This window comes from Petromyzon marinus, chromosome 3, assembly GCF_048934315.1.
Source record: "Petromyzon marinus isolate PM22_M1 ecotype Great Lakes invasive population chromosome 3, UKy_Petmar_22M1.pri1.0, whole genome shotgun sequence".
Taxonomy (NCBI): Eukaryota; Metazoa; Chordata; class Hyperoartia; order Petromyzontiformes; family Petromyzontidae; genus Petromyzon; species Petromyzon marinus.
In genome coordinates this window covers 9271944-9284880 of record NC_133669.1, presented here as the reverse complement: position 1 = coordinate 9284880, position 12937 = coordinate 9271944, and the positions used below count along the sequence as shown (strand labels likewise).

At 51.1% G+C, this 12937-nt stretch overlaps 1 protein-coding gene across 1 annotated transcript; it reads right to left on the bottom strand.

Annotated features, from left to right (window-relative positions):
• Positions 1-5172: 5172 nt before the first annotated feature.
• On the bottom strand, positions 5173-12937 carry LOC103091844 (transcription factor Sox-18B). Its single transcript, XM_032972922.2, has 2 exons — positions 12264-12937; positions 5173-10112 (listed from the first exon to the last, which is right to left on the bottom strand). Exons 1-2 carry the CDS (start codon positions 12622-12624, stop codon positions 9016-9018), a joined length of 1458 nt encoding a protein of 485 aa, XP_032828813.1. The 5' UTR covers positions 12625-12937; the 3' UTR covers positions 5173-9015.

Below are 12937 nucleotides of genomic sequence, written 5' to 3'. Positions count from 1 at the left end.
CTGTGGGTTAGCAGGCACTCTCCAGTGTGCGACCGTGGTCATCCGAAGCAGACACCGACAACGTAGAGCGACGGAATGCCCCCGATCCACCAACACGAATTGAGACATCACAGCGATGCACTCCGTTGCGCCTGACGCGGTTGTCGGCTACCCCGAGAAAATGTTTGGTGAATAATTAAACCATTGCTTGGGCATGACGAACGGATTTAGAGAACCAGGGGCAGTGAATACTATAAACACTTTTTTATTTTATCAGGTAAGGCCCACTGAGCTATAAAGCTCTTTTTCAGACGAGACCTGACTATCACAAATGATAACTCAAACGAATGTGGCTTATCGTTTGTAAATGTACAGCAGCCAAAGATTATACACGCGTGATATTCATTCTAAATGTGGAGGGGGAAAAACACCGGAGTACCAGGAGAAAAATCCACGCGACCACGGGTTGAGAGACACGCAAACTCCAAATATACAGCAGGCGTCAGGTAGCGAACCCACGACTTCCTGTATACCAGGCGAGGTAGTTAACACTCGCCACTGTTAGGAGAGAGGGCGGCGGCGGGGTGGGGGGGGGGTAGTTTATGCTTCTGATCCAATATGCTTCGGAAAGTAAGACGCACCCTGAAATGCGTGCCCGCCTGGTGTCAATACAATGGTACAAATCGGGTCTCTCTCTCGCACACACACACACACCTATCGGATTATAAGGCGCACCACCAACTTTTGTTTGTAATCACGAGGGGGGGGGGCGTCTTATAATCCGGAGAATACGGAAATAATAATCTCGCACTTTTGCTATTTGCGCCATGTTCACCGCGCGAGGCTGCCACTAAGTCGGGGCCTTGTTTTCAGACGGAGTGAAGTCTGCCAGCAGGCGGCGAGATGCTATCGTGGTTTTGTACGGCACTGCATGCATGTTGAACTTCTTTGGCGCCGTACGGAGCCAACCGTGCTAATTGGAGGTGCAGGTCGGAAGGACAACAAGCTAAACATAACAAAAAGCAGTTCTAAAGAAATTCGTTTTCAATCTGGATTTAAAAGTGCATAGCTCCCAATGACTTACATCGGAACGGTGAGCATTCCAGATGGCCGCATAAGATCAGATCATCTGAACGCTCGCGATGCAGTGCCCATCTTTTATTCGATGGCTAAGCCTAAAGCCGCTGCTGTGAGGATGAGCGGAGTTCGCGTGATGGTTCATGCTCCTTGACGAGATCAGCGAGGTATTGTGGTTCGTTTGTGGCAAGCTCTTTGTCTGTGCAATGAGTGCGACCTTATAGCGGATTCGTTCGGCAACCGGAAGCCAATGCAGCTTGGCGAGCGCTGGACGGACACGGTCGGGTCTTGCAGTGTTGCGCAACGAAGACGCGACAAATTCCCAGAGTCGGAGGATTGGACGACGTGTCGATGATAGCGATGGAGCAATGGCATCAGCTCGCGGTGCAGGTGCAACGTGAATGATTACGTCGCGGGATCGCGAGAGAGACGCTTGCAACTCCCGGTTTACTTACCAGGTCGAGCCCACTGAGCTCTTAGATCTTTTTCAGAGTCGACCTGGCCACACAATGATAGTTCATTGTAGTGGTGTGTACCATCACACGTGGGCATTTTTAGTGGCAGCCAAATAAATCATCTAAACGCATATCAATCCTCAATGTGAAGGGCGAAACCGGAGGAGGACCCGGTGGAAAAATCCATGCGGGAACCACGGGGAGAGAGAGAAAGCACGCGGACTACAAATCCTGCATACATACAGGCGTAGTCAGGGTCCGGGACCGAATCCACGACCCCCTGTATAGCAGGCGAGGGATGTAACATCTCGCCACCGTGGCCTCCAGAAACTGGCTGCGTACGGTACCGCTATGTCCAGGAGCTAAACACCGGGGACGGGGTCTGCTATCCACGAGAGGGCTTCAGGACAGCGAGTTTCGCTATTCCTCCTCCGTTGTGGGAGCGCAGACGAATATGGTCCAGAGTTCGGAGAGCATGGCCACATTCACACTACTAATGCAGTGCTTCTTCTTCTTCTTCACCTGGGGTGCGAGATGCCCTTTATGGGCGTGCGAGACACGGCCAGATTTGTGTTAGAAGGTAAATGATCGAAACACAAATTCGCCTGTGTATTTATGAACATTATACATTTTAAAGATTGAGAACCAAAGGGGTGCAAAGCTGCAGTAAAGGTTAGGAACCACTACTCTAATGTAACCCTATAACGTTCCATGTATCCATGGGTTTACTGTACGGTCCAGATTGTCTGGGAAGCATGGCCACAATCGCACGACTGCGGCTCGTCTTTAATGTGGGGTCATTAAGAGAGAGTGACAGGACTCTGGGAAAGCATTGAGGCCAAGCAGACAAGAGATTGCGATGAAGCGATGCGCAACAACAAAAATATCCACACAGGAAAAACAGAAACCCACTTGCTGCACTGCCTTCGCAGACAGGCCGAGGAGTCCCGTAGATTGGAGTCTCTCTCTCCATACACACACACACGACGTCTCAATGTGATCCGTCAACCCTAAACGGATTGGCCAGTCATACTCGGGACGAGATCTTGGCTGTGTGTCTTGCATGTGGAAAATCCACTGCTGGATTAAGGCCTTGTTGGTCGTGAGCTGGCGCCGGCAGCCAAAACATGACAAGAAGAGACATTTTTTTCTTGGGAATTCCGTACAAAACTCAACGTATCAAGAGCCGCAGTGCAAGTCAATGCGTCAGTGCCGGATTAAGCTGGCGCGGGGCCTGCAGCATATGTTATTGAAGGGGCCCTAAATAAAAAAAAAACAACACTTAAATATTAAAACACAAATGTTTAACTGGCATAGTAAAGTAATTGTATTTTTTCATTTGCTATACAGCCAGATAATACGACAAATCGCTAACCTTAAACACCCAGTCGTTCATACAATTAAAGGCGGCATAGTACTATAGTAATAGAGCAAGTGCAGAATCCCTGAACCGGAATTGATAGCTTGAAAGCATTTAGGTAATTAAATATTTAATTTCTTGGACACTATTTTTTTCCCAGGGGTGTACTTCACTCCGCGACTGGGGTACCAATCAATCCGAAATCAGTGCTACTTCGCGATGTCGACACGTAGCGAGGACAATTGCGCTGAAACCCTGAACGCTCGCGGTACACACCGTGGTGGTGGTGCATCGTGAGTACAGCTCGTCGAGATGAGTCGATTGCCGCATCGCCGACCATCAACAGACTAAAAATGACTGCATCACGGACATTATGCGAGAGCCGGGGGGGGGGGGGGTGGCTACTGTGTCCATAAGGTTCAAATGTAGCTACTTTTGTTACTCGGATAATCCGGCGCTGCAATGCGTGCGTACACACGTGGGTACAGCACGTGGGTACAGCACCGGAGCCGCGGGTTTCCGACCCCCCCTCCCCCCCTGGTCGCGAGGGTTGTTTGACCATACTTCACCACGTTGGTCAGTATCGGGTCGGTGAAAGAGGAGGCCTCAAAAGCCATCGACGTCTATCACTCGCAAAACCCACGTTGGGAATACAGCACGGGTTCGTGGGTTCGTAGCGCGATAATGTAATCACTGCACCACCACTCCACCCCAGTTACTGCTTGTTAAACTCGTTAAACACTAACCGGTATATATGTGTGTGTGTTAATTGGCACACTTTGCTTATTATTTTTAAATCGTGAGCACTAACGCGTTTGTAATTGTAACCTGCGGTATTTATACACGCACCGATCTGGCTAATCAAGCGGTACAATAATAGTACAATGTTTCTGTTTTAGCGTCGAAATTTTAAACTTAACATTTGGGCTCATCAGCCTATATCGGCCTTAAAACCGACTCTTAACGTCTCCGAGTCTCATCAGCAGGCTTTGTTTTGGGCCTGCTCAACAAATGCCGCTGATTTGGCCCCGGTGTTTATCGGCACGAGAACGCCCCACGAACGGAGTCGAACCCGTTCAGTGCAGCGCAGGCGACATTTGAACCTTGCTAGAGATGGCACAGGAGGCGGCCAACCCCCCCCCCCCCCCCCGTGGGATCTCTCGATCTGCAATGCGCAGCGATGAGCGACCACCCCTACAAAGACCGGTCACCGCATCGATTTCAGAAACGTTTCCGCGGGCCGTCTGGAACGCTCTTCCTCCCGACATTATGAAGCCACTGGTAGCGGTGCACTTTTAAATAATCTAGATTGACAAACTCGCTTCTTTAGAACTGCTTTTTGTGTTCAGTTGTCCCTAGCACGGTTGGCTACGTACGGTGCGAAAGAAGTTCAACATACATACGCACATACATAACAGATCGCACAGGATGAGGGGGGGGGGGGCTAGGTGGTGAACAGTCAGGGGAGCAGGCTTAACTATAACCATGCTCCAGCGTTTAGGCTTCCCGCGTTCACCACCAACCCGCACTTAGCAGCGTCAAGACAAAGATTCCCCGTATAGCCTCAACAGACTGTTGGGGCAAGTGCTGTTAGCATGCACCTATGATGGCCGGCACGGCACACGAGGGGGTGGGTGGCCAACACCACGCCCGGCAGTCTTTGTCTCCCCAGCGGCGATCTTTACGACACACCGCACCCACAGGCACTCATTTGAGGCCAAGTCGACCCAGGGGTGGCCCAGAACCGGTTCAGATAATCGTCACTGGTGTTGGCCGTGAGCGGGACTCGAACTCGGGACGCCGGGTTCGTAGCGCAGCGCGCTTAACCCGGACACAACGAGGGGACAGTGGTGGTGGCGGTGGGGGGTGGGTGAGTCGGTGTTGTCGGAACCACCACGCGCCCGGCCGCCTTTGTCTACCGATGCTAATTAATTCAGAACTCCAAGGTGCTCAGTGCATGCCGGGTCGCCCGAGTGGAAGCGGCGGTGTGGTCAGGACCACGTCCGATCGCCTTTGTCTACCCAATGGCGATGTTTACACACCGTGCCAGGTACTCATTTGAGGCATCGTGAGCGGGAATGGAACTCGGGTTTGCAAGGGTTGGAGCTCAACGCGCTAAACACTGCGCCACCGCTCTCCAAAGTTGGGTCACACAACCCGCCACACACGAAACGACACGGCGTGGAGGGAGGGCCTTCATCTAGCAATGGATTTGGAAGATTCGTGTACGTTATTTTCACAATTATTGTTATTGATATTGTAATCATTATTTTACAAAATAATTCACATTTCACTCACGGGAGCAGTAATGTCATTTTAATAGAACACAAAGAACAACAAAAACCCCATCTCAAACATTGAGCTCCAGCCGAGCGCTCATGTTAAGGAATGTTTAACATAATAATTAAAACACAGTAAATGATACATTATTATTGTTACCATCATCATTATATTTATCAAATAATACCCCCCCTCCCTTTCCCGCGACATTTGATGAAATTAACTTTTGTACAAAAATGCTTAAGAAAAAAAATATATCGCTATGTAACACGTTTACAAGAGAAAAGTTATTTAACATCGATACTCCAACAGGCCCGCTCCTCCTCAGTAGTTGTCACTCGTTATAAAATAAACACCATCTCACCCCCGAGTAAAATATTAATTTTTAAACATCTTGGTGCCATCATTGTCACACCGGGTCACACTCACACTCACTCACACTCTCACACTCACACACACTCACACACACTCACACACTCACTCTCACACACTCACACACACTCACACACACACTCACTCACACTCCCCCCCCCCTGTTTAGCCGGATCGATTAATTGAGGGGGGGCAAGCGCTGTTAGCGAGCGCCTATTAAGGCCGGAACGACTCACGATCAGAACCACACCCCGGTCGCCTTTGTCACTCTCAGTATAACGACTGTGTATGTATATCTGTATTTCCAGTGCTGGTATCAATAGGCAGAGTCAACCGAGGGGGAGGGTAGATCTGGCCAGGTTGAGATTCCAGTTGGCCACCACGAAGTCAGGGCTCGAAGTGGGTTCGCTCAGGTCTCAGTAGCACGGTGTCTTCACTATTCATAATGCATCACCCCACCCCCACACTCGCGTAGACGATATAATGTACAAAGAAGACAAAGATCCCCCGTATAGCCTGAACAGACTGTTGGGACAAGTGCTGTTAGCGAGAACCTATAAAGGCCGGCACGGCACACGAGGGGGTGGGTGGCCAGCACCACGCCCGGCTGCCTTTGTCTCCCCATTGGCAATGTTTACTACACACCGCGCCAGGTACTCATTTGAGGCTGAGTCGACCTAGGGGAGGCCCATGACCGGTTCAGATAATCGTCACCGGTGAGCGGGAATCGAACTTCGGGTCGCCAGGTTCATAGCGCAGCGCGCTAACCGCTACACCACCGCTCCCCATAATCACACACACACAGACACACAAACACAGTCGCAGTGGATAGACAATCACTCACGATGACGGCGATGATACACATTTACGTACAAACGACAATTATTACCATTGTGTCGCCACCAAGCGAGGTGCACGTGTTGGGCACGTGAAATGTCGCTCAAAGCTCGACACTCAACACAAACCTATGACCCCCCTCCCCCTCCCTTATGGGATACATAGTCTGTTTAGGGGCAATTGCTGTTAGCGAGCACCGATTAATACAGTAATGGTTGCACGACACACACTACACAACATACCCATTTAAACGTGGGAACGTTCGGGACAAAGTTGGTCCCAACGTGTCAACAACGTTGTGCCAGCAACGTTTTTTGGGCCACAATGATGATTCGACGGTCCCAACCAAAAATGCCAAACAGCGTTGGTTCAGCATTGGCACGCTGCTCGGGTTACACAACATCGCATCGATCATCACGACAAAGACACACTTTGAGGTCCGCGTGACGGGTGGATATATTTGCCCTGAAACTCGCTGTCTCGCGGCCTCTCGCGAGCGGCGAGGTGCCCTTTAGACCCAGCGAGACACAGGTTCTCCCCCCGGTTCGTTGCCACGTTACATTAAAAGAACGAATATAAATATGTACATAATATAATAATGTGTGTATGTCTCGAGACATGTGTGTGGGGGGGGGGGGTGATTGTAACTGAAGGACAAACATTATTTGGTCCTATCGGTAAAAATCACGTAGATAGAAAAAACAAAAGTAAAAACAAAACTACGACGTTTCGATCACAACACAAGCGATCGTCATCAGGAGGGGAAAGGCTCCTGAAGGCAACGCTTTTTTCAGGAGCCTTCCCCCTTTTTCCTCCTGATGATGATCGCTTGTGTTGTGATCGAAACGTCGTTGTTTTTTTTAATTTTACTTTTATTTTTTTCTATCTACGTGACTTTACCCAAAGAACCAAGGAATATGAATTCCTGCAGTCACGAAAGTTTCGAGTCAAAATTGAAGGGCAAACATTTCTTGTGTTGCGTGTTATTGTTTTTGTTTGGCGGACAAGTTTGAACGATGGACAATTAAATAAATAAATAGAGCCTCCGTTCGGTGAATTTTCCCTTCCCATGCATAACGCTCCGCCACCACCACCACCTCCACCGTACGATGGCTTGTCGTACAGAGATGAGCGTGCTACCGTTGTGCACAGTTTTATATCAGCAGTGGGACATTCCCCGACGCTGTGGCAGACAGAGGCTAGCTTATCCCTACGACGACCATATTGGGGTATTTAAACATGTCAGTGTAGTGTACTGTTGACAAGTAAACTCGTAATGCACGAATGTACATCAAGTACAGCTCTCTTTGTCAATCCACTGCTGGATTGTGGTGGTGGGGGGTAGAGAAAGCAGAAACGACCTCTTCGATAGGGTACATATTTGGCCTACTCTTCCACACTGGCCAAACGTTTTTGATAGAGGTCCCCACGTTTCAATAAACTAAATGCATTGAATTTTTTTTAACCGTGACTCATCATTGATTGACAGGAGACCCTCCAATCGTACAATGGTGCCAAGGTGTGGCGATCCCAACTTGACATGCAGAGCATGTTGAAACCATTATTTTCTCACGAGTTTTCGCGCGCACACACACACACATTATCACGATTACTAATAATGAATATCCCGTTTAACCCAAGATTATCTCGAATCCTGCTGCCCTCGAACCATAACCCACACGCTCATTGCACGAATAACATTAAAGGCAGAGCATGTAACAGCGTTATTGCGTCGGTTTATGGACTTGCACGTGTTTTATCGTGGGGGATGGGGGGTTGGTTGGGGGGGTAAAGTGGGGGGAGGGATGATGTTTAAACTTTTGACGAGATTCAACATTAAAACGAAGACATCATACGGGGTTTAACAATGCACATCGAGAGGGGTTTAACGTGTGGGGGATAACGCAGCGCGATCCGTGTATAGATACCCCACCGATTTTGGACGAACCGCTCCCTAATTCTCTCCTCCTCCTACGGCCAACTTGCGATGTCGTGCAAGTGACGGCGCCGCGAGACGCGTAGAGACTTTGGAGGGTAGCGTTGTTGTATTTCTCTGACTTCTCTGTACGGTTTGATTTGGGGGAGGGGGGGTTGGTATCGATAACCAGATCTCCCTGCGTTGTGTTTGGCATGTGTGTGTTCGCGTGTGTGTACGCGTGTGTGTGTGTGTGTCTGGGGAGCGGTAGTGCAGCAGTTAGCGCGCTGCGCTACGGACCTCGCGACCCGGGTTCGATTCCCGTCCACGGCTAACACCCAGTGACGATTATCTGAACCGGTCCTCCCCTAGGTCGACTCAGCCTCAAATCAGTACCTGGTGCGGTGTGTAAAACATCGCCACTGGGGAGACAAAGGCGGCCGGGCGTGGTGTTGGCCACCCACTGCCTCGTGTGCCATGCCGGCCTTCATAAGTGCTCGCTAACAGCACTATACGGGGGATCTTTGTCTTGTGTGCACGCGTGTAATTGCATACGCAGTGTATGTAAATCTCTCTCTCTCTGGCCAGTATCTTCATTACGATTTGGATGTTTCTTGTCCATGAGAGCGAGGACGGTGACGCTGATTTGGCAGTTCGCGACGGTGCAGTGAATCTTCCCGACGGAGTCCTCCCCATTGCCTCCAAGCCCCAGCCTCGCCCTCTGCCCTCTCCACCCCCCATTAGTGGAAGCTCAGCGAGCTGTAGTAAAGTGCGGTGGCGTCCGCGAAGATGGAGATGAGGTTGGAGTCACCGCCGACGGAGGAGGAGGAGGAGGACGCTGACGACGATGACGACGACGACGACGACGAGAGCTGCGACGTCGTCGACATCGCGCCCACGCAGTGGCCGAACGAGGCGGCCGGCACGGAGGCCGCGGCGCTGTCCAGGTACTGATCGAACTCGTCTCTGTCCACGTCCTCCAGGAGGTCGCTGTGGCTCAGGTGCTCCAGGGAGTCGGGCAGGGCGGTCGGGATGGGCTCCGGCGGTGGAGACAGCTGTCCCATGCTGACGGGCGATCCTGGATAGACGTGATGCTGTTGTTGCTGCTGATGGTGATGATGAAGGTGCTGCTGCTGCTGGTGATGATGATGGTGCTGCTGCTGCTGGCTTTGCTGCTGCTGCTGATGATGATGATGCTGCTGCTGATGATCAAAGTTGTATTCACTGAAATAGATGTTGGAACTCAGGGGTGAAGGGTGCATTAGTGCATTCAGCCCACCCGGTTGATGATGATGATGAGGAGCAGGTGGAGGAAGATGATGATGATGAGCAGCAGAGGACGACTGCGCCCCGCAGTCTCCGTAGCCCTGCATCAGAAGACCTCCGTCGTCCGGGGGGAAGAAGGCCGGCTCGTTCTCCACCACGTCCAGGGGTGACATCTCGGGCGTGGGCAAACCATAGCTCTCGGCCATGGCAAACTGATGCGGGTGATGCTGCTGCTGCTGTTGTTGATGCTGCTGCTGCTGATGCTGCTGATGCTGCTGTTGTTGATGCTCTCTGAATTGGCTCATCGATGGCAGAGGTGGAGACAGGGCGCCAACGCTTCCGGCTCCCGCTCCTCCCGCTCCGATGAGTCCGACTCTCTTGCCGAGGGCAGGTTCTCCCTGGAGGACTTCTCCGCCCTCCAGGCGCTTGGCCGCCAGCCTCTTGGCCTGCTTCTTGCGCCGGGGGCGGTATTTGTAGTTGGGGTGTTCCTGCATGTGCTGGATTCTCAGCCGCTCCGCCTCGTCCACAAACGGGCGCTTCTCATCCGCGCTCAGGGAGCGCCACGACCTTCCTGTACACGGGGGAGGAGGACGAAGAGGTGAGAGGTTAGGAGAGGGATGATGGGAAGGGGACAGGTGAGGAGCAACAGCAATAACAGGAGGAGGAGTGATGAGAGCAAGTAGGTGAGAGGTGAGAGGGGGTGAAGATGGAGGAGGATGATGAGTATTTATGTATGTATGGGTGATGGACTTCTTTCGCACCGCACTTAAGCCAACCGTGCTAATCGGCGGTGCAGAAGAAGCGAAGAGGTGGAGGAGGAGGAGGAGGAGGAGGGACCACGACTCACGCAACCATCCGCCAAACCACGACGCACAGGCAGACAAGCAGGCGCGCGCGCCCGCGTGGATCGTGCAAAGCTGCGAGTGTGTTTGAGTGCATGTTGTGTGCCCCCTGTGTGCATTCTAGATGTGTGTGTGTGTGTTGTGTGGATACACAGCACGCGGACTTGCGCGTGTCTTCCTGTTCGTACACGGGCTGTTTGTACGCACACGCGCGTGTGTTTTTATTAATACACCTAGTATCGTCGTCGTCGTCAGCATCATTATTTACGGGCCTTTGTCAATCTCCCGCCGGATTAAAAATGCTCTCCACGCCCGCGTCGATCATGGTGGCTTTACTGACCATACTTCACCACGCTGTTCTGCGCGGGTTGGTTGGTGACATGGAGGGAGACTGGTTCAGAAATCACTCCCCACTGATGTTTAGCCCCGACTGGGAATCGAACTCAAGATGACCAGGTTCGTGGCGCTGTGTTCTAACCAGATTAATACTAAACACTTATTGACGGAAATTAACCAAACATCCTAAAAAGAGTATGGGAAAATATGTGTCAATATAATAATTATAACTAAACATTAACTTATGATACTTAATTCTGCGTTTTAACTTATCCGATTTTGTTTCTGCTGAAATGTGCCATTCCTATTATTAAATCAAATTTTGAATATTGTCGCATTATAACTGTTGTCCTATTGCGACATTGTCTTTTACGATCTTATCCTCTTTCTGAATTTCAACGCATCGCTCTCTACTCGAGTCCCGAGACCCGTCTGTGCTGTCGAGATGAATGCATTTGATCCAGAACCTCCCCTTGAAATGAGATACTTTTGATCTCGACCTGTCGGCACAAGCAAACTTTTTTTTTGTAATTAAGCAATTGCATCTTGTAACCAAGATGAGAGCCCCACTACATATCCTAAGTCTCTTTTTTGTAATATAACAAAACAAATTCTCAAGTTTAAAAACTTTTCTGAACTTGATTGCACCTTCTCTTTCTCGCTCTCGTGTTTGTAGAAGAAGGCGCGCAATAGCACGCGCGCGCCCGCCCACGTCCAATAACAAAATGTGACTGAAAATATTTACGAACGAAAAACAAACGAACAAATCTCGTAAGTTTAAGATGAAACTAAATCAAAAGGCGAAGTGTCACTGCCGCTCAAAGTAGCCAGCGCTCATCCTTTTCGCCTTTTGAGCATGTGTGGAAATTCCACATTTTTACGACAGAAACAAGGCCGTAAATAAACCACACACACACAACCCCACAACCAATAGGGACTTTCCACAAAACGGTACACGTTTTATAGACCCCCCCCCCCGCAGCGATGATGGAACGAGTTCAACTTAATTGTCAACTCCAGTCACCCGCAGTGGTCATTTAAGAATAAAAAGAGCAAGGTAAATGAGCCAGACTTCTGTCCGTCTCTCCGTGTGGAGATGAATCCTTCATACTCTCGAGTCCATCGACTCATCGGCCTTCTGCCACGGTTCAATGCTGTTGTGTTATTGGCAAGCGCCGCAATGGAACCCAAATCACACACATACAACCCCCCCCCCCCCCCCCCCCAACGATATCCCCATCTGCTACTGGCGCAACTTCTTGCTGCCGCACAGCTCTCGGCTGTGCCTGTCGGGTTCTACCGCGCGTTGTTCGGCGTGATGTCCGACGTTTCGCTCCTTAGGGTACCATATGTAAGTTCCCAACACGTCGCGAGAAACGTCGGACAACACGCCGAGCAATGCGCGCGCGCGCCGCACCGAAGACACATCGGAGATACATTGCACGCGTGTTCGGATTGCAGTTGAGTGTGAGCGCGTACGTGACAGCGAGGAGCCGCACCACCGCGCCGTTCTCTTCTCCTACCGCCCACCCCAAATAACTCACCAAGCATCTTGCTCAGCTCGGCGTTGTGAAGGTCCGGGTTCTGCTGAGCGAGCCTCTTCCTTTCGTCTTTAGCCCAGACCATGAAAGCGTTCATGGGTCTGCGTATTCTCGACTCACTCTTCAGTTTCCCGCACGGCTGCTGCTGCTGTTGGTGCTGCTGCTGCTGATGAATATGATTCTGCTGCTGATGGTGATGATGCTGATGTTGATGGTGGTGGTGGTCATGCTGATGAGATACTGGAGCGGTCTGCTCGCCCCACGGGTACACGGCCCCGAGTCTGGGTTGAGGAGGACTGGCGGAGTGAGCGCCCTGCATGGCTGCGCCGAATCGAGAGTTGAGCGACACCGACAGTGCGCACATCTTAGCGCTGTTGCCCTCTCCCCTCGCGTCTCTCCACGGGTTACGCAGGCGGCGAGAGTTGTAGGCGAGTGGGTAGGTAAGCGCTTAGGTATAGCTTAGGCGGGTAGACGGATTGGAAAAAAAAGGTTACTGGGCCACGTGCGTCTCAGGTGCGCGCGTGTGCGCAGCGGTCACAGCTCGAGTGACTGATGGCGTTCACGAGGGGGTCTCAGCCGTATTTATGCATCTCGGTGTGTCCGCGCGTGCGTGTGTCTGTGTGTGTATACAAGTCGGGAAGTTAACTCAACCACCCCTCAATGCGGTGGGGTAGGGC

Excerpts from the sequence above, each read along its gene's own strand:
- LOC103091844 (XM_032972922.2), bottom strand. The coding sequence starts at position 12,624 with ATGTGCGCACTGTCGGTGTCGCTCAACTCTCGATTCGGCGCAGCCATG. Across the intron at positions 10,113-12,263 it reads CGAGCTGAGCAAGATGCTTG|GAAGGTCGTGGCGCTCCCTG; the intron begins GTGAGTTATTTG and ends CCCCGTGTACAG.